This window comes from Littorina saxatilis, unplaced genomic scaffold (genome assembly GCF_037325665.1).
Source record: "Littorina saxatilis isolate snail1 unplaced genomic scaffold, US_GU_Lsax_2.0 scaffold_1350, whole genome shotgun sequence".
NCBI lineage: Eukaryota > Metazoa > Mollusca > Gastropoda > Littorinimorpha > Littorinidae > Littorina > Littorina saxatilis.
In genome coordinates, this window is record NW_027128092.1 from 1 (window position 1) to 27500 (window position 27500).

Consider the following 27500-nt stretch of genomic DNA (forward strand, 5'->3'; position numbering starts at 1 on the left):
ATATAGAATACATGGCATGGATATGCGTACTGAGTCAAATTAACAAAAACGACCAGATTTACAGATAAACGATTGGACACTGTAACCAGTTGACAGTAATGAAACCATATATTACGGTCTCCTTCCGGCAGCAGTCCCAAAATGTTGACTTGTTTTGACCTTAGAACGATGTCTTTATCATAACTGTAAAGAACAGAACGGAGATCACTGTCGAACTCGGCCAATCTGCAATCATTTTCGTCTCGCGAACACTGATCTCAAATTTAGATCAGTGCTCGCGAAAACCATATGGGAGATAACTCTGTATTTTTGTTTTGATAGATTCGCGTAGGACTGTAGCGTTCGGTCAGGGAGAGAATGAGCCGAACTCATTTTGACCTGAGTTCAGGATGACTTGACATTATGCACACAATACGCTAACGAATGCGGTAGCCAAGAATAAACCATTCAAGCGCCTGTATGGTTAACAAGTGCTAATTAGCCACGCAAGAGTCATGTATGGGTCATACAATGGTGTATAAGGCCCTACAAAGTAAGGGAAAGTCGCCAATCCCGGAACAGTCGACCAACTTGGAACACCTCAATAATTATGCGATCAACGGGGAACAATTCATGAACAATTGTTTTGCAGAAATGTCTAGTGACATTCCTTGATATTATTCCTGCAAAAAAAATGACTACCACGGCAAAACAAAAAAAATGGTACGTTTTTCAAACTTTTCTTCCTTCTTCTTCTTATTTCTACCGTCTACAATTCGTATTATTATTCTTTATCTACATTCGTTCACGTAAAATGTTGATTGCTGTGATAAACCTTCATAGATTTGCAATAACTTGAACGGAAAAAAAGATTTGAAACGTCACGTGTATCCAACAGAAAAACGCGAAATCCATGCAGGTGCCATGCGGCAATGATGGAACACATAAGAGAGGCAAACATGGAACAGTGTTCCAGCTTTGCTGCATTCTGTTCCATCTTACCCTCATGAAGCAATAAACAGAACACTGCTGTTTTATTCACGTGTTCAATTATCTTTTCGGTTTTGTTGTGTTTTTCCTTTCTATAAGTTTTATTGAATGATTGATTGATTTGTTTGACAGTATTATGAGACCCGAACGGCGGTGGTTATCAGAAGAAATGGGCTGCGCTTTGTCGGCAGTGAAAAACGGAGATATGGGTTTGCGTTGCGCATCAAGAGCATATGGTGTTACTGTCACAACTCTTAAAAGTCATTTAGAAGGAAACAAACAAATTTGCAAAAGAAGAAGTAAAGTTCACAGGAAGACCTTATACGTTAACACCAGAGATAGAACAAGAACTAATCAATAGCATTCTTGAAGCTGAAATAAATTTGCCAACGTCACCCCCATCGTTGTTTTGTACACTGTACATGGAGATTCTGGTCATTATGATTGCTTGGTGTCAGCAGCAAATGTAAGCTTACCTGCTGCTGATGTCCTGCAACGCACAACCACAAGCTCGTCGAAGAGATCATCACGAAAAAAACAATCTTCTCCTTACAAGAAAAAGCTGGAGATTTCACTTGCAAAAAGGCGTGCAGGTCAACAGAAAAGAGGAAAGAATGAAGCTACAAAATCTTCTGCTCAGAGAAACAAGAGGGGAATATTTTCTGATCAGAGGGAAAAAAGGAGAACATTCTTGACGATGCGCGCGTTCTATCCCGGGGGAAAGCACTTGGTACTGCTTCATGTGTGGCATCAACTCCCCTGAGAACATGATACAGTGCCAGAGGTGCACACAGTGGGCACACGAGGACTGCGCTGACAGCAGCGGACAAAAGGACTTCGAAATCTGTACTTAGCAATTTGTGTGTGTCTGCAAAATCAGTTCTTAAATCTGTTCTTAGTTATTTGCTTTGAGACTTTATGCGTAATGATTTTTACATTTAGTCAATTGGGCAGGTAGCCCTTTTATATCTATTTGTCAACAGAAGAGGGGTACAAATGAAGCTGCGAAATTTCGTGGTACTGCTTCATGTGTGGCACCAACTCCCCTGAGGATATGTTATAGTGCCAGAAGTGCACACAGTAATCACACGATGACTGCGCTGACAAAGGACATTGTCTGCGAAATCGGTTCTTTGCCTATTTTTTCCTTTTTTTTTGAGGTTTTGTTTTTCAGTCCTTTTTAGACCTAGCCCTTATTTATCTTTTTGTTTTACATTTAAGGCTTAAATTGTTATCCGATTTGTTATTTCCTTGGTAAAAATCAAAATATGATGTTGAAAAAAAGACATTTACATAAATTGGCTTAATCAAAATGTTATGACGTATTTATTTATCTTGTGTGTGTGGTAAAGTGTGCTTGTTTGTGTGTGAATGAGAGTGTGTGGGTGTATATGTGTATAAGTGTGTGTGTGAGACACAGACAGAGCTAGAAAGAGAGTCAGGGTGTGTTTGTATGTGTTCCGAGTTTGACAACACAGTGTTCCACTTTACACACCCATGCGTCCAACCTGGAACAAATGCAGACATTTTTATTATGATCAGTCTGATGAGTTGCGTGACTTTTATTTTATTTTTTGTGGTTCGTTTATTTACTGATAGAGTCTAGTATGTGACAATATAAAGAACGCTTTGCAATATCCATTTTTTTGTCTGGTACGGCTGTTTCTCCTTAACTGTTCCAGGTTTAGCGACTTTCCCCTATATCTCATCGGGTTCCTGTGACTTTTTCCGTGCAAAGCTTAACTCATTCTGTAAATCTCCTGTGAGGCGGAGTGGGGCTTTAAACAGGTGCTGTCAAGATCAACATAAAACAATATTACTCTGACAAAAATGCTGACTTAAAAAAAAATGTTGGTATTAATTTGAAACAAAGTAGAGTAGGAATCGTAGATAATTGGGCATTAAATTATAACAACGATGTAAACAGAATTTTTTTTTAAAGCCGGGGAAGGGTTGTGGGGGGATGATGCTTTAATTACTTTCTATTTCAATTTGTCTGCAGTAGCAATAATTTGTGTCAAAACGATATCTCACCATATCAAATGAAATAATGTCAACACGTACTAAAGTCTTTCAAGGACACACAAAATTACTTCACTTTGTTTATCAGTTATTACCTTGAAGAAGAGAAATTAAACTCGCTGCATACTTTGCAATTTATTGCAGACAATAAATGAACCATTTTTTCTTATAATCTTTGAACTCGTAGTGTAAAAAAGGAATCTTACTGTTGTTGTTTTCAAACCACTTGTAATGCTGTTAGAGAGAGAGAGAGAGAGAGAGAGAGAGAGAGAGAGAGAGAGAGAGAGAGAGAGGAGAGAGAGAGAGAGAGAGAGAGAGAGAGAGAGAGAGAGAGAGAGAGAGAGAGAGGAGAGAGAGAGAGAGAGAGAGAGAGAGAAACTGAAACTGAACTTTATTACCAAAGGATAGAGTTCAGTTTTAGTGTCAGTTTAAGAGAGAGACAAGACAAGACAAGACAAAATCTGTATTATCGAGGGTAATGAATAAGCAAGAATATTGCTTTTTTACGTCCAGCCCTCGCTCTAATATAGGGTCAACAAGAACAGAAAACAATACAATCAAAGAACTATCACATCAAACTTAACACATTATAACGGTATATACAGATACAAATTTAAAAATAAATTGTCATACTGCATTTTAAGTACAATTGTCAATGATAAAAAATGTCAATTTTTAACATAGCAATTTAGATCTGAATATTATTATAATTTTGTTTAACATGCACATACATTTTAAATGAATTGATGAAACATTCAGCACATGTTTAGTGTGACATATATATATTTTTTTTAAGCTGTATGTGTTTGTTTTATGTTTAAGAAAAATAGGCAGTGAGTTCCATAGGACCGCACCTGAATAAAGGCTTGATTTGAAAAGGTCAATACGTGGAGTCGGTGTTGTGAATTTTAGTCTGTTCAGTGTTATAGTTTAAAATAGAATTATCACGTAATGACTAATGTCTCCGGTGCATACCCTGACATCATTTTATGCATTATAACACCTTTATTATACATTAATCTTTTTTGAAATGGTAATACTTGCACATTTTTATAATCAGATTCGGAAGGAGTGTGATTTGTTAGCATAATAAGCTTAAGTGCTCTTCTGTGAAGATTGGCTAAAGGTTTCAAAACATTAGCACTTGCACAATCCCATACAGTGGATGCATAATCAATATTTGACAAGATGTGATTGTAAAAAAAAGATCTTTCGCAAGTGGAGATTCAAGAAGTGTGTAATTTATGATAAATTATATACTTTTTGGGAAGCAATCTTACAGATGTAATCAATATGGTCATCCCATGACAAATTATTATCAATCTTTACACCAAGGACTTTATGGTGAGACACTTCTTCCAATACTTGATTTTTAATATGAAGGGGTGGAATGCTCGATAAAAGATTTTGTCGTTTCTGTCTTGTTGTTATGAGCATAAATTTTGTTTTTGTATGGTTAAGAGACATATGGTTTAACTCTGACCAATTCAGTAGTGCATTAATGCTTTCTTGGAGAGTTTTTAATAAATAATCTAAGGAATTTCTTTCTTTATTTGGTGTTTAACGTCGTTTTCAACCACGAAGGTTATATCGCGACGGGGAAAGGGGGGGGGGGGGAGAGATTTGGATAGAGCCACTTGTTAATTGTTTCTTGTTCACAAAAGCACTAATCAAAAAATTGCTCCAGGGGCTTGCAACGTAGTACAATATATTACCTTACTGGGAGAATGCAAGTTTCCAGTACAAAGGACTTAACATTTCTTACATACTGCTTGACTAAAATCTTTACAAACATTGACTATATTCTATACAAGAAACACTTAACAAGGGTAAAAGGAGAATCCGTTAGTCGCCTCTTACGACATGCTGGGGAGCATCGGGTAAATTCTTCCCCCTAACCCGCGGGGGTGATCTAAGGAATGGTGACTAGAATGTATATTAGTATCATCTGCAAACAACTCGCAGTTATTACGTATGTAAAGTGGTAAATCATTAACATAAATAGAGAACAATAATGGGCCTAAAACAGATCCCTGTGGGACCCCATATTTCAAAGTACTTTCATTTGAATATGACGCATTAGTAAATGTAATTTGTTTTTTATTTAAAGAAAAGATTTAAGAATATTAATGGTAGTGCATTGCATGCCATATATTGACAATTTTCTGATGAGAAGAGAATGATCAATAACATCGAATGTCTTTGCAAAATCCACAAACAGTGCTGCAGAAAATTTATTGGAATGTATGTTGGTCAGCCATTGATCAATCAGATTTATAAGAGCAGTATGACATGAGTGCTTTTTGCAAAAACCAGATTGTTTTGGATGGAATAAATTGTTTTTATCAAAGAGAGAGAGAGAGAGAGAGAGAGAGAGAGAGAGAGAGAGAGAGAGAGAGAGAGAGAGAGAGAGAGAGAGAGAGTGAGTGAGATTAAACAAATGCATTCAATGATATGATATCCAAGGACCCAGAGAACACGCAAAATAATGAGCACACGTCAGCCATCCAGAGAGAAAACTTACAGAAATGTAGCTGGCGTTGACGAAGTCTGTGGATGTTCCTTCACTGTAGCCGTCTGCCAGAACAACCCTCAAATGGTCGTCTTATAAAAAGATTAAAAAACAGAATAAAATCCCAATCCACAAATGTATAATAATCCAGGCCATTGTGTATTACCTGTACTGTTGACTACTGTGGGTGGGTGGGGTTGTTTTTGTTAACATCGTTATTAACAGGCCAGGTTCGCTAAGTCCGACTGTATGATTTGTTCAAACACACGGCTCATTATGAACGCTTTTATCATGTCACTGCATGAGGGAATTTCCATGAGGGTAACCTCACTGGACTGTAAATCCAATCCAATCCAATCCAATCATATTTTTGTCTGTGCCACTACGTGCATTGAATACCCCCTCTCTCTCTCTCTCTCTCTCTCTCTCTCTCTCTCTCTCTCTCTCTCTCTCCCTCTCTCTTTCTCTCACTTTCTCTCTCTCATTCTCTCTCATTCTCTCTCTCTCTTTCTCTCTCTCTCATTCTCTCTCTCTCTCTCTGTCTCTCTCTCTCTCTCTCTCTCTCTCTCTCTCTCTCTCTCTCTCTCTCTCTCTCTGTCTTTTTATTTTCTCTCTTTATTAATGAGTTAGCACTTGAGATAATTGAGAATGGAAGACATGGTGCCACATTTACTGATGATTATTTGGAATTGTTTATTCTTTTGCTTGCTGATGATTTATTGTTGTTATCAGAGACAGTTGTGGGTCTACAGACTCAGTTAAATAATTTACGCAGGACAGTGTCTTCTCTTCATTTAAAGGTAAACATGAGTAAAAGTAACATTATTGTGTTTAGGAAGGGTGGATATTTGAGTGCAAGGGAAAGATGGACATATGGGGGTGATATATTACCTGTTGTAAACGTGTATAAGTATTTAGGAATATTGTTTTCAACTCGACTTAGTTTTACTGCTGCCTGTTGCGATCTCTCAAGCCGGGCCAAAAATGCTCTGATGTGTATTATACAAAGATTATCTGTGCTTAATAATAATAATTTGAATGTTTTTTTGAAGTTGTTTGATTCCCAAGTACAACCAATAGTACAGTATGGTGCTGAGATATGGGGACTGGATAAGGCTGCTCTGCAGTGTGAAAAAGTCCATTTATTTGCACTGAAGAAGTTCTTAGGAGTTCGAATGCGAACACCTAATGATCTTGTATATGAAGAGACAAACAGATATCCGATATATTTGAATTCTATTTTAAGATGCATTAGCTACTGGTTGAAATTGTTAAAGATGGAGGCGCACAGACTTCCTCGTAAATCCTATGAAATGTTGTATAAAATGGATGAAAGTGGTAAAACGAACTGGGCCTCAGGTGTCCGTTGTAAATTGTATGAGTACGGTTTTGGTTTTGTGTGGTGGAATCAGGGCGTTGTTAATGAAAAATATTTTTTGCGTGTTTTTAGGGAAAGGTTGGTCGATTGCAGATGGCAAGAGTGGGATTATCATATACAAAATAGTGATAGATTTGCTGTTTATCGGACATTTTGTACTGTACATGACATTAAACCCTATCTTTTGTCGAATATGGATAGGCATTTAAAGTTTATTATGACCAGGTTTCGATTCGGCATTTCAGAAATTGCAGTGCATGCTTATCGATATAGAAAACATAATGCCGATGATTTGATGTGTCCTCTTTGTAAACAAAACCAAGAAGATGAAGTCCATTTTGTTTTGTGTTGTCCATACTATAACAAATTAAGAGAAAATTTGATCCCATTTAAATATTATAAGAACCCAAGCATTTTCCGACTCAGCTTGCTTTTAGCATCACCTCAAGAAACTGTTGTCCGAAATGTATCCCTGTATTTGTATAAAGCCTTTAAATTAAGAGATGTTGTAACCTCCTAGTTAAATGCCGTATAATGTATGTGTTGTGCGATTATTATGTTGTACCTTTTTTGTGTGCACCTGTTGAGTTTAATTTATATGCAATGTGAACCGTTTGTTCACACCCCTTCATAAGGGGCTATGGCCTATTGAATAAACTATCTGCGTCTCTCTGTCTGTCTCAGAGTAATATACTTACATGGGATAATTTGAGCAAATCGGTTCTTTTTGAAGTTGATTTTCTCATTGCCCACACTGATGGGGGCATCCTCATCCGTTTTCGCAATGGACTGAAAATAACGAGAACTCGCTGTTTTAAGTTCTCGACCTTCTATCAAAGCACGCACAGTAACAGTAATAATGTGTTATCCAGTTTGCGAACGAGAGAGAGAGAGAGAGAGAGAGAGAGAGAGAGAGAGAGAGAGAGAGAGAGAGAGAGAGAGCAGGCTACTGTGACATATAAACGTCCTTGACTTACCACTGTCCTAAGCGTTTTCGGTGTACAGTGTACGCACGTGCAGTGTCTGAAGTCAATGCGCGAACTAACACAACCGGATGTCAGTTTCGAAACGACCTGTCAATCAATTCAAATGTATCGCATTGCGGCAAATTTTACAGTTGGTTGTTGCGAGCAAGGTTATCTTGGGTATCCATCAAGGAAGCCGATGATGGCGGAAAGGGAACATTACCGCGTAATTCTCGTGGACATAACCAGTGAAATGAAACAAACAGCAAGTGACGGATACAGACAGTCTTCTTGTTAAAGCAGAGTGACAATTGGAGCACACAAACGGCAAGGTACCGACCGACAGGCACGAGACACAAGGGTTGAGTATTGTGATGTTAAAAAGTTCGGCTTTTGGCAGGACGCCAACCGGATTTCTGTCAAAATAAACTCCAGACTGAGTGTTTCCAAGCAACATTATTTGAAGCAGAACAGCATCTCAGTTGTTTGCAAGTGAAGCAAATTTGTGGTAATTATGATAGATTGTAACCCAAAATTCGATTGATTCCAGAACGCACCAAGATGCGAGGAATCAGTGTTGTACATTAAAATACTCTTTTTTTTTTAACGAATTAGACCGCATTAGTGGGATGTTGGGTACTGAGTAAAGTTTGATTACCAGTAATCGGGAAGGGAGTGTAGAAATACTAGATAGACAGTATGGATCTTGTGCGACATAAAGAAGGCCGGCTGGTATCCTACCTAGCATCGTGTAATTGTGTGATGTTTTGCTCTTTTGATAAAAATATTGCTGTAATTTCTCATACATACATTTTATATTTCATATTTTACATATACACAGCTCATGCTCGTTGACCTCCGTTAGTGCCAATCGAACCATACAAGGATGAAGGTGACATTAATCAGCTACTTTATTACTTACCCGAAATTCTTCACGAAGCTGTTCAGAAGCCAGCTTGTCCACCAGGTACTTCTGCACCCTGTCAAGTTCTGGCTTGGAGGCCTTGAACATGGCATACACGTTGCCAACGTTACCGTACACCGGCGCTTCGTCATCGAGTGCACCCTCGTCGTCTTCTTCAGTTGACTGTGGTTCTGGAGCCGTATCACTTGTTTGGGTTAGTTCAGCTTGTCTTGGCGGGTTTGTTGTCGTAGCTGGTATTGACTGGGCGGTGGTAGTGGGGGCGTTGGCGTAGATGTGTTGGCTATCCTCGGCATTGCTGTTCTCGGTTTTTGTCTTCTTTGGTTGGATGAACGGTTTGACGGCTACACTCGGTTTGGCTGTGCGTTTTACTGGAGTTTCTGTCGAGAAAAAGACATGGGGAAGTAGCAAAACATTCTTATGGAAAATAATCGCTTTTGCTGGGAGATAAGTTTGCATCGACGAGTGTGCAACATCCGTTGGCAAAACAGAATTATTTGAATAAGCAGACTTACACAATCTGGAGCGGAGTGGCGCAGTGGTTAGAGCGCTTGCCTCTCACGCTGGAGGTCGTGGTTCGTCCCCCACTCGGGGACAAATACAAATACCCGATTTTTCCGAGCGCTCTCCAGTCCACCCAGCTGGAAATGGGTACCTGACCCTATTCAGGGCCGGGGAAGGCAAAGGCAGCGAGGGAGAGGAGATGGGCACCGCCCTCATAAAAAGCTGGCCCCCAGAAAAGTGGAGATCTCTAACATCTCTCTCCCCTACGACCAGATGGTTATGGGAATACCTTTACCTTTACCTTACACAATCTAGCAAAGTAGCAGTTGGTTCACCTTGAAGCGAAGTTAATGGGAGTTCCGTAATGCCTCTTCCATGTTCAGACTGCAAACTCGTGGGTGGTGAGCCCGAACTTTGCTCCTTCTGTTTCCGCTTGCGTCTGTAAAACAAACAAAAAACACACAAAAATTAACTCATTGCGTGCACTGTATCCTAGCTTACATGTTTTGCACTTGTTCTCGGCCGTAATACCGATGAAAACGACAGAGAGACATATATATTATGTGTAATGTTTAACATCATTACCTAAGTCTATGGTGATACGACACGTGTCTTATTGTCGATCTTAACTGATGTCTACGCTAACTCCAAAGACTTAACAAACACTCTGTAACAGGAATCAATGTATGTGACTGTTCGCGTACATTTAGGGTTGTTTCGCCTGATCAGACATCGCTATTATCGTATAAATGATGCGTCGGAAAACCGTACAAACATGATACCGAACAGAAGTTTTTCTTCTACGTCACCAACCGCATTTGCACTGAATGACAAAGGATGGGTATGGGTATAAAGCAACACTAACAAATCTGGTGCACATTACAGGCTCATAAAAAGTAAAAGCACTATGTACCTGACAACAAGTACACCAATGACAACAGCAGCAACGACCACCGCCACAGCACCAATGGCGCCCCCAATGACACCTCCTTGGTTGGAATTTTGGTCGGGATCGTCCTGGCTCTGTTCTGAGGCTGTGGACGTGTAATTATTCAGAGGACTGACAACCGATATATGCATTAAACATTCGTATGCTCTCCCTCTCTCTTTCTTTCTCTCTCTCTCTCTCTCTCTCTCTCTCTCTCTCTCTCTCTCTCTCTCTCTCTCTCTCTCTCTCTCTCTCTTTCTCTCTCTCTCTTTCAATCAACTTTCACTAACGTATAACGTTTTCTGCAGAATGTCCAAAGCACTAGAGAGTTAGATACACACACATATAATATGCTTACAAGGAGATTGTCTCTAAATACTATTACAACGCCGAAGATTGTCTTTCAGTCTTACAACACTCCGTGATTAAACAATTTGGTAGTATTTACGCTTGCACATTGGCAGACTGAAACCGCCCAGACAGGCTTCACAGGTTCCGTTGAAGAAGTCGCAAGGTCTGGAGTTGCTGCATTGGCCACACTGCTCCTTGCAGTCCTTGCCGTATCTGTTGGCCTCGCACGCTGTAATGCGTGAACGAAAATTACGTTATGAACAATCGAGGAGACGCCTAGCATTTAAATAGTGTTTGATAAGTTATAATTAATCTTTTTTTTTCCAACCGGAAGACAATACTTATTGCGTGGTGGGATCGCTCAACAGACAATTTGATCTTGTGGCGGCGGTTTCTTATCTTTCTTGTGAAACTACGGTACCGAGTCTTTTCTCAACTGTTTTTTTTAAGCAGAGGGAGTTTAATTGGTATTCCTTCTGTTTTAAAAGTGAATATACTTGCTTTTCTGATACCAGGAAATAACATTGCACGGAATATGTTTTGTTGTTGTAATGTTATCAGCACATTCGCTCAAGAAGCAATCGTTTACAAAATAAACAGGGGCACGTACTCGTGTTGCAGTACGGTGGTTGATACCCAGCCGGACATCCGTTAGGACAGTGTCCAGTGACCTTGCCACAGACATCGTTGTCCGCACACTGGCCACACCGTTCTCTGCATTCATTGCCATGGTAACCGTCCATACACTCTGAATATCACAAAGAGTTCACAAGATGATTCTGCTCAAGCAAACATTTCTTGGAAATTTACTCTTTGTAGAATGATAGTGTCTTACAAATAATTCTTGTTACTTCTGGTATTACTTAGAAAAATTGCAAGTGCGAATTTCATGCTATTTTTCCTAGGTATTGTTTTCATTGCGTTGTACGTTTGCATTTTGTCATGACATTTGCGTTCGCACAGGTAATCTAAAATTCACTTTGTGACTTACAAAACATCCGTATCGACATTTCATTTAACATGTATTTAATCACAGGGATTTTTCTCGATTCTCTCCTTTTTTCCGCTATCCCTCATTCCCCCTCTCTCTCTCTCTCTCTCTTTTTTTTCTCTCTCGCGGGCGCTCTCTCGCTCTTAAGAACTTATTGAGAAAGCTGCATAAATGCGGCTCTTTGCTTTCCCCAGACATTCATTTTGGTCAGCGATCAAACGTTTAGAAGAATGTATGCAGACGTGCTCAGTACCTGTGCACAGTGGAATAGAGTAATTCCCATCACAGGCATGACAGGAACCGTTGAAGACGTCACAGGCAGCAGAGTTCTCACACCGACCACACTGTTCTCTGCAGTTCTCGCCGTATGTCTTGTTTTGGCACTCTGAGAATAAAAATACAATAACTAAGAGCAAGCTGTACTGAGATTGGTTGATAAGCTACAGATAACTTATCCGCAAACAGGATAGCAGTAGCTTGAGTTAAGATCACTGTATCCACTTTCATGTAGCCCAAAACAGGACTTTCATTCACAACATTGTGGAGAGTGCACATGGTTATGCCTTTTCGGCTTACCGACCAACTTCTTTTGGGAAATATTATTTAGGAACTCTAGCAGCCCCGTCAAGTTCGGTCAATGATTCAAATGACTTGACACTATTGTGTTAATATGTCAACTTTTCAATCAATCAATCAATCAATGAAGCTTATATCGCGCATATTCCGTGGGTACAGTTCTAGGCGCTCTGCAGTGATGCCGTGTGAGATGAAATTTTATACGGCCAGTAGATTGCAGCCATGTCGGCGCATAATTACCTTTCACGGCCTTATTCCAAGTCACACGGGTATGGTAGACAATTATTAACTGTGCCTAAGCAATTTTGCCAGGAAAGACCCTTTTGTCAATCGTGGGATCTTTAACGTGCACACCCAATGTAGTATACACGGGGGGTGGTTCGGACACCGAAGAGAGTCTGCACACAAAGTTGACTCTGTGAAATAAATTTCCGCCGAACCTGGGATCGAACTCGCGCTGACAGTGGCCAACTGAATACAAATCCAGCGCGCTACCAACTGAGCTATATCCCCGCCCCTTGGTAAACTTTTGCCAAGGTTTACGTTCCTGTTTATGCTTTCTTGATCTGTGCTCAATGCAAGGCCTGGCTCGCATTACGATCTTTGATTTTGAGACAATGACAAAAGGTGACGTTTTCATGTCAGTATGTCCCAAATGACATCACCAGTACATTTTTCATTCTATCTAATCTGTTTTCGTTCTATTTTTTCTAATAACATGCGTTAACAATTGATTGCCAACTGGAATGGAAGAGCACAAAAAGTGTAACTTGATATGTAGTTTCTCTAGAGGGAAAAACATCTTCCACTTTCATGTCAGTGTGTCCCATGCAACATACATTTGCCAAACAGCTATGTGTAAGTAGATTATTTGTTAGTGGTAAAGAAAATACTGATCAACAATCAAAGTCAGTTTTCACATTCATGTTCTACCTATTTCTTATTTGTTTATTCTTTTGGCAATGGTGAAATGTCAGCAATCGTGTGTCATTCGGGACAGTAGACATGACACCTGACCTTTTGTCACTGTCTCTTTTGCTTTGTTGTACACTCAGAGATTTTGATAGGTGTTGCGTTTGTCAATGTGACATAAAAACATCCTGACAACTAACAATACACTCCCTCGTAAAACCGTTCGTTAATTGCTCGAAGTCTACTTCACGAAGCTCGCTGCACGAACCTTTGACACTACGTTTTGGGTGAAAAGACGTAGAACTCTATTTAGGACGGCCTTTACGATGGCTCACCTTGCTTACAGAGTGGTAGTTCATACCCGGGCTGACACACGCCAGGACAGTATCCAGTGGTCTTGTTGCACGCAGCGTTGTTTGAACACTGACCACACTCCACGCTGCAGTTCGCACCAAAGTAGCCGTCAACACACTCTGGGCATAGGGAAGGACACACTGTCGGTTAGTTATTGCTTTCGTGGATTTGAAAAGCAAGTCAAATAAACACACGAACTAATATGTCGAGTAAATATAGAGCCTACCTCAAAGAGCCTTGCATAAGTTTACGTGAATACTGCATAAGATGTACTATGAATTTAACTGGATTTACAACGGACAGAAGAAGTCGTGGTCCATCTTCGTGTAACCACATGTACAAAACACTCCAATCACATTTTGGGGCAAAGCCAGTCCAACGGGATTGATTTCGGGCATAATTAATAACCCTATCAAAATCTGCCATGTGCATGCAACGGTTCACTTGAGCATACAAGGACACAACGGCAGCCAGACTCGATCGCAGACAGCTTTTCAAATCTTGACGGGTTTGCTGTCTGCCGACGTATAAGAAACGTACAGCTGTTATAAATAATCGGCGAAAAACTCTGTCAGTAAAGTTCAGCTGCTGTGAAAAGGTGTCGCATAAAAACAAAGTGGAGTATTAAATCTAACGTTTAGCTATTAGCATAAGTATACTTACAGATGTTAAGATATTTTCCCTACCTTTGCACAATGGAAGAGCAAACTTCCCCTCGCAAGCCTGACAGGAACCGTTGAAGACGTTACAGGCAGCAGAGTTCTCACACCGACCACACTGTTCTCTGCAGTTGTCACCGTATGTCTTGTTCTCACACGCTATGAAGACATAGCATCATTGATTTAAAGTTCGCAATTACAATATTCAAATCACCACATAGAAATATAAACCAAAGAAAGCCAAAATTACAAAATTCATCGCTATCAATTGCCTGAAAGATGAAGTGGGACAGGTACTACTTCAATAACGATTATAACCAACGTAAATATTGAACGTCTCATCTTGGAAGCTTCCTCTCTGTTGAAGAATTATTGTCTTTCTTTCTTTCTTTTTTGAGTGTGTGTATGGTGGTATTAATTAGGAAGAAATTCATGTCCCAAATGCAAAGTGTACCTGGTTTATCGCTCTTCCACTCTCTCTCTCTCTCTCTCTCTCTCTCTCTCTCTCTCTCTCTCTCTCTCTCTCTCTCTCTCTCTCTCTCTCTCTCTCTCTCTCTCTCTCTCTCTCTCTCTCTCTCTCTCTCTCTCTCTCTCTCTCTCTCTCTCTCTCTATCTATCTTAACTCCGTTTTAACTCGTTACATACGTGTGATGCACAAGGGCGGTTGATATCCAGCTTCACATCCATCAGGGCAATGTCCGTTAGTTCCGTTGCACCCGTCACCCCGTACGCACTGACCACACATCTCTGAACACGAAGCACCGTAATAGCCAGCCATACAACCTGCGAACAGACACCGAATGGAAGAAATCGTTCATTCAAATACAGTGTGTGTTGTTTTGCTGAATCAAAAATAGCACAAAGGATATAAATCATTGTTCCATTGCACCAAGAGAAACTTGACCCAAATTGTTACGAGAGACAGACAAGTAGATAGACATAGAGATAGACAGAGAGATAGACAGAGAGAAGGGGGTAGTTGTAAGGGTTGACGGAAAAAGGAAAAGAGAGAAACACTGACTTTCTGATGGTGTGTTGCCTTTAGTTAAGTAATGCCTAACATACACTCCTATGTAATTGATAACAAGCTACTTTCCATGTAATATTTTAGATATTACTTCTGGGCACATCTCCAGTCTCTAATTGCAGCGTATACTGCGTCGTCTGCCATTGACGTTATGCTTGTGCTTGAAAACAAAAATATATTCTATACCCCCCCATCCCCTCCCCCTCTGCCTTCCGCCTCCTCCCTTTTGCTGTGTAAGCGCAACCCTGATCACCAGCACACAAAAATGGAGAAAAAAACTCCCAACGACACCCCCCACCACCAGCTCCTCTTTATTGGCAGGCACCTGTGGCTTACACCTAAACCCATTTGATTCTGGAGCCTTCACACACACACACACACACACACACACACACACACACACACACACACACACACACACACACACCCACACACCCACACACACACACACACATACACACACACACAGAAAGCGAGAGAGAGAGAACAAGAACAAGAACATCATTTATTCTTCAGGCCTCTAGCCCCTAGAATAGGGTCGTTACAAACAAAAATACAAGTCAAAAATACCTACAGCGGCAAAGCAACACGAAGATACAAAACTAAACATATACAGCAACAAAGCGACAAAAATACAAAACTAAACATACGCGGTAAAGTAATACAGTCACAATCAGTCGTCTTGAGCTATGTTTTCAGTAAACTCCAGGCGAGTTTTTAGAGCAATAAACAAGTAAATGCTTAATCTACGAATATCAGATGACGAGCCGTTGCGGAGAATATTCACACAATTTAATGAGTTATATCTTGTATTTAGAAACTTAGCCCTGGCGTTTGCATACAATGGACAATCAAATACAAAGTGCTTTTCGTCTTCCACAACATCGCAAAGCTTGCATAGAATATTCCTGTCCCTTCCAAATGTTCTTCTAAAACACGAAGCTCCAATAGGCAACACACCCAGACGCAATTTGATCAAACAATCGCGGAAACATTTTTTGTCAATGAAATCAAAGTACTTCTCACTTTCAAAAACTGTTTTGAATAATCGGTAGTTTTGATAAATGTCATTACTTATAATGGAACCATTCCATTCCTGCAAATACATATCAGCCATTCTCTGTTTAAACAAAGAAATAAATGTTTTTTCACACCCCACCCCTTGTTGTAACCAAACATATCCAAACCCCGTGCTAAACAATGTATTCTTTACATGTGTTGCCCAGCATGTTTTACCTCGCTCGTCCAAGTTTTTTAACATTAAGTATGCCTGTCTGGGAATTCTGGATATATCTAGTGTCAACAGCTTCAACCAATATTTTATGCACCTTACTGCACTGTTGATGTACAAAGGGTAGCGTCCCAGTTCTCCATACACAAACTTGTTGGATACTTTAAGAGGAACACTTAAGAACCTTTTGCATGCAAGTGTGTGAACCTTTTCTATATTGTCCAATCTTTGGAGACCCCACATTTCGGAAGAGTACATTAATATGGATTGCACCTGGGAATCGAAAATTTTGAAAAAACAACTTTTGGAGATATCATTCAGTTTTCTAACGTGTCTAATACAGTCAATGCATGCTCGCCTTCCTTTCACCGCTAAAAAATCAACTCCCCTTTTCAAACTCATTTTTGTAGTAAACACAAAACCTAAATAATTATATTCATTAACAACCTCAAGCAATTTTCCATTCAAATACCATTTTTCATTCTTACCCAAAAACCCCCCTTTTCTAAATACCATACATTTAGTTTTATCAATGTTAATGTTTAGGTACAGTCTTTTACATGCATCGTTTAAAACATTAATCTGCCTTTGTAATCCCAGTGCTGTGTCAGAGAGGAGAGCTAGGTCGTCCGCAAAAAGTAAAATAAATAATTCGACAAGACCGGGCAAAAACTGAATGCCATGCATTCCACCGTTTTCCACAGAGTTAGCTATCTCGTTTATAAAAAGGGAAAAAATTTGTGGACTTAAAATACAACCTTGACGGACCCCTACTGGACACTCAAAAAAATCAGTCATTCTGTCTTCAATCCTCACACATGACAAAACATTTTGGTAAATGGCAACTATTGCTTTCATAAATTTTCCATTCATACCATACTGCATCAAAACGTCAAACAATGGTTCTCTTTGAACAGAATCAAATGCCTGGCGTAGATCCACAAAACATACATATAATTTACATCCTCTCTTTGCAAAACATTTATCAACAACAGCCTTTAATGTAAAGATATGATCCACGGTGGAATAACCACGCCTAAAACCAGCCTGAGATTCTGTTAGTTTTTTATGTTCTTCCGTCCATTTCACTAATCTCTTATTCAAGACAAAAGTATAACATTTACTGACTACACTAAGTAATGAAACCCCGCGGTAATTCGCAGTTAACTTGGGATCACCCTTTTTAAAGATTGGAACAATAATAGCTTTTGCCCATTCATCCGGATAAATGCCCTGGTCAAACAGGATATTAAATAGTTTTGTGAGGAAGCGCACAGCAGTATCAGCAACTAACTTTAACATTTCCGCTAGAACTTTATCGCTACCACATGCTTTTCCTTTTTTCAAATTTCTAATGGCTTCTAAAACCTCAGATTCTGTAATTACTGCATTCAAGTCGGCACATATATCATCGGTTGCTTCCCTTGCACCAGCCTGCCCACCCTCTCCCTCTCTCTCCGCTTGCCTTACAACGTCAACATTAAATAGCTGCTGAAAATGTTCAAACCACTGCGCATCAGTAACCTCCTTAGAAATCCCTGACTTTTTTCTTCCCGATAACTGCTTTACTTCCTTCCAAAATAATTTCCCATCTTTTCCCAAAGAAGCCAGATGTAAAGCTTTATTACGGCTATAGCTTATTTTCTTTGTTTTGGTTAACGTCTTATACTGTTTCCGTGCTTGTACATAAAGTTCGCGGTCTGTATCTGATTTACTAAGTCTATAATCAGTCAAGCGTTGCCGTGCAACAGTCTTCGCCGTATTACAATCATCGTCAAACCATAACGCAGGCCTACGCTGCTGTCCGCCTCCCACCAAAACCCTCTTTCTCATACACTCACTCGCTGACAACAATGCATCAGTAAACAATTTCAATGCTTCATCTAGAGAGAGAGAGAGAGAGAGAGAGAGAGAGAGAGAGAGAGAGAGAGAGAGAGAGAGAGAGAGTGAGTGAGAGAGAGAGATAGAGAGAGAGAAAGAGAGAGAGAGAGAGAAAGAGAGAGAAAGAGAGAGAGAAAGAGGGAGAGAAGTTTACTCAAAAGAACTCAAGAAATTACCGTTGGGACATATGCCAGAGTAGTTATCACAGGTAACGTTGCTGTGACAGTGACATGTCTGGTCACAGTTCTGACCAAACAGTCCTGGTCTACATACTGAAACATAAATAGTATTAATGAACAGGTATCTCGTATGTTACTGTATTTCCTTTATTAACAGCAATAAACAGATAGAAAGGGAGGATAGTACTCTTTTTCTTCTTCTTGTCGTTCGCAAGTACTTACAGTACTCTGTAGAATAACGCGCGAGTGTATCACAAATCTGTGAATGTTGTGTTATCAACTGTTATACAGCTAAAATCAGAATAGTATACAATGATCATAATTATTAATTAAATGAAACAAATATTGAACATGTCAAGAAACGAGAGGTAATTCCAAGTTCAGAACTTTGTACTGGACCTGTGATTAAATACTTTGATGCACAACCCTACGTTCAGATAAACTCAAATATCACTTTACAATTAACTTACAGTTAGCAATCACATCCAGCATTGTTGAGGTTATTTTTTGTGTCATTCAGCCATTCGGACATTTGGAACATAAGTGACAGCTTTTCCAAAAGACATCTTTAGAGTCACCTGTGAGTTTTTGTGTTGAGTCAGTTTTATAACATATGAAACGTTAAACATATTTTATCCTACATAGGTCAGAGAGACCACTCATGAGATAACAATTAATATTGTTCAAACCACACGTATGTTTATCATGTAAATGAGGTCGTGTCAAACTTGTCTGGCAGGGACCTGCATTTTGAAAGCTTATGATGCCAAAGTCACCGAGACAAACGTCATCATGGAAACACTTTTGCTCCTGATGTGTCCCTGGAAGCATCTTAAATTTGGACGCCTCGACTGCGGGACGTTTTGAGTAAAATACACGTATGTACAGTTTGTAGGATAACAAAAATACGACATGGCTTGCTGTGTCGTACCAGATTTACACGAGTTGCTTTTTCAAATATTGAAAAGCTCGCTTTCGCTCGCAGTTCAATATTTGTATAAAGCAACTCGTGTAAATCTGGTACGACACAGTAAGTCATGTAGTATTCTGTATGTTCTCTTAGCTGAAACTTCATCATGCGACACATCTCATATCTGAAGTGTTAACCATCTTAAACCGTTTTTGTTTTTTCATCGCAACATTACCTTTTTGTTCTTGTTTGTAATGAAAGAACAGTGCTATGTAAAGCGCAAACACCTCCTACTAGAGGCATGTCCGTTCCTATGTGCCATCGCGACGAACAGCTAACTCTGACAAGTATGTAAAACTTAAGTAAAGCATTGTTGAACGAAATCCAGCTTCTCCTTACCTGTGCACGATGGAAGATCAAAGTTTCCATCACAGGCCTGACAGGAACCGTTGAAGACGTTACAGTCAGTGGAGTTCTCACATCGTCCACACTGTTCTGTACAGTTGTCACCGTATGTCTTGTTCTCACATGCTGTTTAGAGATAGTATCTTAAAGGTATTATATTAAGCCAAGTATTCAAAGTAGAAAACAAGGAATGCCGTACATACAAAATATTCGCTTGAACAAATATGTTCTGATACTGCTGCTGCTATTTTCTGCTGCTCCTGCTGCTTTTACAACTTTAAAAACAGTTATGTTTGAAGATTACTTTTTCAGTGAACACTTACTTTTCAGATATACACTAAGTATACAGTCTTTTGATTTACCTTGAGACTCTCTCTCTCTCTCTTTCTCTCTCTCTCTCTCTCTCTCTCTCTCTCTCTCTCTCTCTCTCTCTCTCTCTCTCTCTCTCTCTCTCTCTCTCTCTCTCTCTCTCTCTCTCTCTCTCTCTCTCTCTCTCACTCATTTGTTTTTTCTCGTTACTTACTGTCATTGCACACGGGCGGCTGGTACCCTGCTTCACACCCACGTGGACAATGTCCGTTACCACCGTCACACACTTCCCCCTGTAGACACTGACCACACCTCTCTTTACACGAAGCTCCGTAGTAGCCGTCCATACAACCTGCGAACAGCACAGATTTAAAGAAACGGTTCATTTCCATGCATTATGGCTGTTGCGCTGAAGTCAAAAATGATATGACCTTGGTTTCAATAAAAACTGTGCGGAACGATATGACAGTGTTATGTATTGACGTTGACTGTCAATAGAGAGCGAGGAAGAGAGGTGAGGGCAAGCGAGGGAGTGAAACAGACTGAGAAAGAGAGAGAGAGAGAGAGAGAGAGAGAGAGAGACAGAGACAGAGAGAGAGAGAGAGAGAGAGAGAGAGAGAGAGAGAGCTAGGGAGAGATTTTCTTTATTTGGTGTTTAACGTCGTTTTCAACCACGAAGGTTATATCGCGACGGGGAAAGGCGGGAGATGGGATAGAGCCACTTGTCAATTGTTTCTTGTTCACAAAAGCACTAATCAAAAATTTGCTCCAGGGGCTTGCAACGTAGTACAATATATTACCTTACTGGGAGAATGCAAGTTTCCAGTACAAAGGACTTAACATTTCTTACATACTGCTTGACTAAAATCTTTACAAAAATTGACTATATTCTATACAAGAAACACTTAACAAGGGTAAAAGGAGAAACAGAATCCGTTAGTCGCCTCTTACGACATGCTGGGGAGCATCGGGTAAATTCTTCCCCTAACCCGCGGGAGAGAGAGAGGGAGAGAGAGAGAGAGAGAGAGAGAGAGAGAGAGAGAGAGAGAGAGAGAGAGAGAGAGAGAGAGAGAGAGGGAGAGAGAGAGAAAGAGAGGTCAGCAGAGGGATAGAGAGGGGGAGAGAGAGAGCGATAGAGGTGAGCTAGAGGAGGGAGAGAGAGAGAGAGAGAGAGAGAGAGGTCAGCAGAGGGATAGAGAGGGGGAGAGAGAGAGCGATAGAGGTGAGCTAGAGGAGGGAGAGAGAGAGAGAGGGAGAGAGAGAGAGAGAGGTCAGCAGAGGGATAGAGAGGGTGAGAGAGAGAGCGATAGAGGTGAGCTAGAGGAGGGAGAGAGAGAGAGAGAGAGAGAGAGAGGTCAGCAGAGGGATAGAGAGGGTGAGAGAGAGAGAGCGATAGAGGTGAGCTAGAGGAGGGAGGGAGAGAGAGAGAGAGAGAGAGAGAGGTCAGCAGAGGGATAGAGAGGGTGAGAGAGAGAGCGATAGAGGTGAGCTAGAGGAGGGAGAGAGAGAGAGAGAGAGAGAGAGAGAGGTCAGCAGAGGGATAGAGAGGGTGAGAGAGAGAGCGATAGAGGTGAGCTAGAGGAGGGAGGGAGAGAGAGAGAGAGAGAGAGAGGTCAGCAGAGGGATAGAGAGGGTGAGAGAGAGAGCGATAGAGGTGAGCTAGAGGAGGGAGGGAGAGAGAGAGAGAGAGGTCAGCAGAGGGATAGAGAGGGGGAGAGAGAGAGCGATAGAGGTGAGCTAGAGGAGGGAGGGAGAGAGAGAGAGAGAGAGGTCAGCAGAGGGATAGAGAGGGGGAGAGAGAGAGCGATAGAGGTGAGCTAGAGGAGGGAGAGAGAGAGAGACAGAGAGGTCAGCAGAGGGATAGAGAGGGGGAGAGAGAGAGCGATAGAGGTGAGCTAGAGGAGAGAGAGAGAGAGAGACAGAGAGAGGTCAGCAGAGGGATAGAGAGGGGGAGAGAGAGAGCGATAGAGGTGAGCTAGAGGAGGGAGAGAGAGAGAGAGAGAGAGAGGTCAGCAGAGGGATAGAGAGGGGGAGAGAGAGAGCGATAGAGGTGAGCTAGAGGAGGGAGAGAGAGAGAGAGAGAGAGAGAGAGAGAGAGGTCAGCAGAGGGATAGAGAGGGGGGGGAGAGAGAGCGATAGAGGTGAGCTAGAGGAGGGAGAGAGAGAGAGAGAGAGAGAGAGAGAGAGAGAGGTCAGCAGAGGGATAGAGAGGGGGAGAGAGAGAGCGATAGAGGTGAGCTAGAGGAGGGAGAGAGAGAGAGAGAGAGAGGTCAGCAGAGGGATAGAGAGGGGGAGAGAGAGAGCGATAGAGGTGAGCTAGAGGAGGGAGAGAGAGAGAGAGAGAGAGGCAGAGAGAGAGAGAGGTCAGCAGAGGGATAGAGAGGGGGAGAGAGAGAGCGATAGAGGTGAGCTAGAGGAGGGAGAGAGAGAGAGAGAGAGAGGCAGAGAGAGGTCAGCAGAGGGATAGAGAGGGGGAGAGAGAGAGCGATAGAGGTGAGCTAGAGGAGGGAGGGAGAGAGAGAGAGAGAGAGAGAGAGGTCAGCAGAGGGATAGAGAGGGTGAGAGAGAGAGAGAGCGATAGAGGTGAGCTAGAGGAGGGAGGGAGAGAGAGAGAGAGAGAGAGAGGTCAGCAGAGGGATAGAGAGGGGGAGAGAGAGAGCGATAGAGGTGAGCTAGAGGAGGGAGGGAGAGAGAGAGAGAGAGAGAGAGAGAGAGAGAGACAGAGAGAGGTCAGCAGAGGGATAGAGAGGGGGAGAGAGAGAGCGATAGAGGTGAGCTAGAGGAGGGAGGGAGAGAGAGAGAGAGAGAGAGAGAGAGAGAGAGACAGAGAGAGGTCAGCAGAGGGATAGAGAGGGGGAGAGAGAGAGCGATAGAGGTGAGCTAGAGGAGGGAGAGAGAGAGAGAGACAGAGAGAGGTCAGCAGAGGGATAGAGAGGGGGAGAGAGAGAGCGATAGAGGTGAGCTAGAGGAGGGAGAGAGAGAGAGAGACAGAGAGAGGTCAGCAGAGGGATAGAGAGGGGGAGAGAGAGAGCGATAGAGGTGAGCTAGAGGAGGGAGAGAGAGAGACAGAGAGAGGTCAGCAGAGGGATAGAGAGGGGGAGAGAGAGAGCGATAGAGGTGAGCTAGAGGAGGGAGGGAGTCGGAGTCGGAGTCGGAAATTTTATTTGTTAGGCCTCCGGCCCATAACAAGACTGGTGACACATTATACAAGCGAACAATGTTTAAAATAAGCAGAAAAAGCAACATTATGGACCTGCATCTTGCAACTGAGCATTTTCCAGCGAATCAGTGCGAAATCGTAGTGCTTTGTAAATATACGTTGCTAATTGTCTTACCACTTGGCCATTTGTTGAGGATAGTAATTGGCACATTCTAAACATGGATGGGTTCCGATAATACTTTGAGGCTATTAATTCAACTCTGATCTCATTATATGCGGGACAAACAAGTAAAAAATGTACTTCCGTCTCCAGTGTATCATCTGAGCACAAAGGGCAAAATCTGTCTACGTTATTCACATTGGGTTTATACTGTAAATAGTGGTTATTTAAGGGTGACATACCAAATCTGAAACGTGCTAACATTCTTCTCAAATGAACATTTCTTATCTGATACAAATAACCACTCATACACAAGGACTGCTTAAATAACGAATACACATTATAAAAAACGTGTGATTCAAGGGAACTATGCCAATCCTGTCTAAAGCAATCGACAAGTCTTTGGCGAAATTCTCTTACAAACGTGGAAATATCACCAACACCTTGTGCTTCCCACACTTCACCAAATCCATACTTGTACAAAACATTACGAACGTTACAAGCCCATGTCGTGTAATTTTGCCTTTGTATAGACAGTAGCATATTATACACTTTCTTGGGGTACCTGTTGCCATCCATCCGAGTTAATCGAAGCCAAAACTTCATACACTTTATGTGCGTTACCACAAACAGAGGATAACGTCCTGTTTCACCGTAAACTATATGCCTTGGTGACTTCGAATGGACACCGACAAACCTTTTAATGGCAGACAAATGTACTCTTTCAACAATTTGTTGATCAGCAGAGAGTCCCCAGACCTCCGAACCGTACGTCAAGATCGGTTGTATTTGACTGTCAAACAGTTTAAAAAATGTATCAGGAGAATATTCCCCAATACTCCAAAGAAGTTTGAGGATAGCTGATACTCCCTTTCTCGCGCGATCAGCAAGGTCGTTTAGAGTGTGGGAAAAAGAGATTCTTGTGGACATATAGACTCCTAAATATTTATACATGTTTACAACTTTCACTTCACTATCACCAAAGAACCATTTTTCTCGTAATGCTAGATGACCACCGTTTCTAAACACAACTATGTTCGATTTAGCCATATTTACGACTACCTCAAGCTTCTTTGAGGTGGTCAATAAAACATTTAGCTGGTTTTGCAAACCGATGACACTATCAGAGATTAAAACCACATCATCCGCAAACAACAAAATCAATAATTCGACTAAATCCGGTGACAGTTGAATACCGTGTCTTCCCTTTGCCATAATGTCTTTGGTTAATTCGTTAATAAACAATGAGAACAAAATCGGTGAGCAGTTTTCACCCTGTTTTAGGCCGACTGGACACATGAATACATCTGAAAGTTCACCTCCTGCTCGAACACACGTTTTCACTGTCGTATACATACTTTTAAGGGCTAAAACAATCTTTCCACACATGCCATTCTGATCCAGTACTTTCCATAGTTTATCCCTGTGAACAGAGTCAAACGCTTTCCGAAAATCTATAAAGGCTGCATACAGTTTTCTATGTCTCAACAACTGTTTCTGTACGATTCCAAACAGTGTAAATATGTGATCTACTGTAGAGTGATCTTGGCGAAAACCAGCTTGCTCCTCCCCAACAACTTCGTTCTCTTCTATCCAATCAGAAATACGTTTATTCAAAATAAAACTATATAATTTGCTGCATACATTCAACAACGAAACACCTCTATAATTATCCGGTGAATCAATATCTCCTTTCTTATGAATTGGGTGCAAAATCGAGTGTGACCATTCATCGGGAAACAAACCGTTGTCAAATAAATGATTAAAAAAATTGGTCAAAAAAGGCAAAAGTATATCAATACCATTCTTATAAAACTCGTTAATCAACCCATCTGGGCCAGCTGCCTTTCCATTTTTTAGCGCCCGGGCTGCACGCATTACCTCATCATGTGTGATCAATTGGTTTAAAGAGTCACAATTTCTCAGCTCTCCTTGCTCAAAACTTTGATCACCTTCATTACCTGGGGTATTTGTTTCCGCAGGTGGTACGGTACCAAAAACATCACGAAAATGCTCATACCACTGTTCCATCGATATGTTGCATTGTCCACCAAGAGATGGTCGCACTGAACGGACTGTTTCCCAAAACTTTTTAGGGTCCTTTAAATTTGCATGCAATGACTCAACCACAGAATCTTTATATAATTCCTTTTTTTGCCTCAACAACTCTTTATATTCTCTGCGCTTCTGAGAATACTGCAATCTGTCTTCATCTTCGTCCGAATGGCTAGCCCTGCGAAGGAGTTGCCAAACAACTTGACGGCTCTGCCTACATTCAAGATCAAACCAAATTCTTCTTTTTTCTGAGCCGACAAATATAACCTTTCTCATGCATTCTCCAGCATAAAACAAACTTTCATTAAACTTTGCAAGCGACTGGTTGACATCAATATCAATGAGCACCGTTGCTTCTTCAATAATACCTTTAACATGGTCGCTCTGCATGTGACAGTGAAACTCTGCACATTTCTCTTCGTTCCATTGGTATTTCGAACAAGAATATTGTTTACCATGGGTTTTGGGGTAACACACGCCATTCTTAGTGGCAATAAACAATTCCACCAATAAATGTTTGGTCTCAACCATGGGCACAACTTTTAAATGTTCGCAAAGTGAACGTAATTTTTGAGAAACAATAAAATAATCAATAACGCTGCTGCCACTTTGTGATATGTATGTGAAATTTCCAGGGAAGCCTGCTTTCTGTAATCCATTCAGAATCACTAGACCAAATTCTTCGCAAATGTTAAGAAGGTATCGGCCAAACGCATTCACAACTTTGTCCATGGAAACTCTCGGCATCTTAAGGTCATCAATGTCACTGACGCGGGCAGTAATGTCGGAAAGATCAGCAATCGGGTCTGTGTTTTTAACGTTCAGAGATGCAGTTCTTGAGTTCAAATCACCACAAATTATCATTGGCAGATCTCCACATTCCCTCACAGCTTCTAAAAGACTATCTTCAAGAAGTGAAACACCATTATATATATCTGTCTCTTCGTAATATGGGGCTGATTCTGGTGGGAGATAAGCACCGATTAGCAAACAGTCAGTGTCGATCCCCAAGACATGGTGAGACAACTTCAACACAATAATATTATCCGTTTCTATCTCAATCTGCTTAATGTACTTACACAACTCCTTTCTCACTAGAAACATAATTCCCCCCGATCGCCGCGCATGAATACTGTCTGACACTTTTACAGCTGGGGATGGGAAAATTACATGGGATTGACACTGTAATAACGAGTTCGGTACCAGTTCACTAAATGTTTCCGTGAAAAGGAGAATGTCGTACTTTAACAAGGTTGTGATATCTGTATCTCTCAAAAAGTTCCAGATGCCTTCGACATTAAGCGTAGCCAACGATAACGTTGTTTTAGAGTGTGTGGTGGTAGCATTAGCGCAAGGCACATCAGGGATGTGAGTGCGCTGTGTGGGTTCCTGGCATGCCTGAGATGCTGATGGATGTGCGGAAGGGCCTCGGCCTAACCCCTACCTGCGTTTGCCGTTCCAGTTGTCCAGTAGAGTCTGCTGGCGGGAGGAGGGAGGGAGAGAGAGAGAGAGAGAGGTCAGCAGAGGGATAGAGAGGGTGAGAGAGAGAGAGCGATAGAGGTGAGCTAGAGGAGGGAGGGAGAGAGAGAGAGAGAGAGAGAGGTCAGCAGAGGGATAGAGAGGGTGAGAGAGAGAGAGCGATAGAGGTGAGCTAGAGGAGGGAGGGAGAGAGAGAGAGAGAGAGAGAGAGAGGTCAGCAGAGGGATAGAGAGGGGGAGAGAGAGAGCGATAGAGGTGAGCTAGAGGAGGGAGAGAGAGAGAGAGAGAGGTCAGCAGAGGGATAGAGAGGGTGAGAGAGAGAGAGCGATAGAGGTGAGCTAGAGGAGGGAGAGAGAGAGAGAGAGGGAGAGAGAGAGAGGTCAGCAGAGGGATAGAGAGGGGGAGAGAGAGAGCGATAGAGGTGAGCTAGAGGAGGGAGGGAGAGAGAGAGAGAGAGAGAGAGAGAGGTCAGCAGAGGGATAGAGAGGGGGAGAGAGAGAGAGCGATAGAGGTGAGCTAGAGGAGGGAGAGAGAGAGAGAGAGAGAGAGAGAGAGAGAGAGAGAGAGAGAGAGAGAGAGAAAGAAAGTCAGGAGAGTTACAGGAAGAGAGAGAGAGAGGCAGAGAGAGAGAGAGAGAGAGTTGGGGGAAGGAGGGGGGGAG

At 41.6% G+C, this 27500-nt stretch overlaps 1 protein-coding gene and 1 long non-coding RNA gene across 2 annotated transcripts in view; both read right to left on the reverse strand.

Moving 5' to 3' along the window:
* Positions 1–5515: 5515 nt before the first annotated feature.
* On the reverse strand, positions 5516–14788 carry LOC138956463 (scavenger receptor class F member 2-like; the record flags this gene model as incomplete). Its single annotated transcript, XM_070327816.1, has 11 exons — positions 14782–14788; positions 14071–14202; positions 13366–13503; positions 11796–11927; positions 11162–11299; positions 10649–10780; positions 10186–10306; positions 9608–9711; positions 8769–9148; positions 7580–7670; positions 5516–5568 (listed from the first exon to the last, which is right to left on the reverse strand). Coding segments are annotated over exons 1-11 (1428 nt in total), but the record flags the coding sequence as incomplete, so codon positions are not given.
* A 4882-nt stretch (positions 14789–19670) lies between these two features.
* LOC138956464 (uncharacterized) overlaps positions 19671–27500 on the reverse strand; it is a 7989-nt gene continuing 159 nt past the window's right edge. The window contains exons 2-3 of the long non-coding RNA XR_011452663.1: positions 20200–20337; positions 19671–19802 (exon numbers count right to left, since the gene is read on the reverse strand). This is a non-coding gene — a long non-coding RNA (uncharacterized lncRNA). The remainder of the gene's footprint in view (positions 19803–20199; positions 20338–27500) is intronic.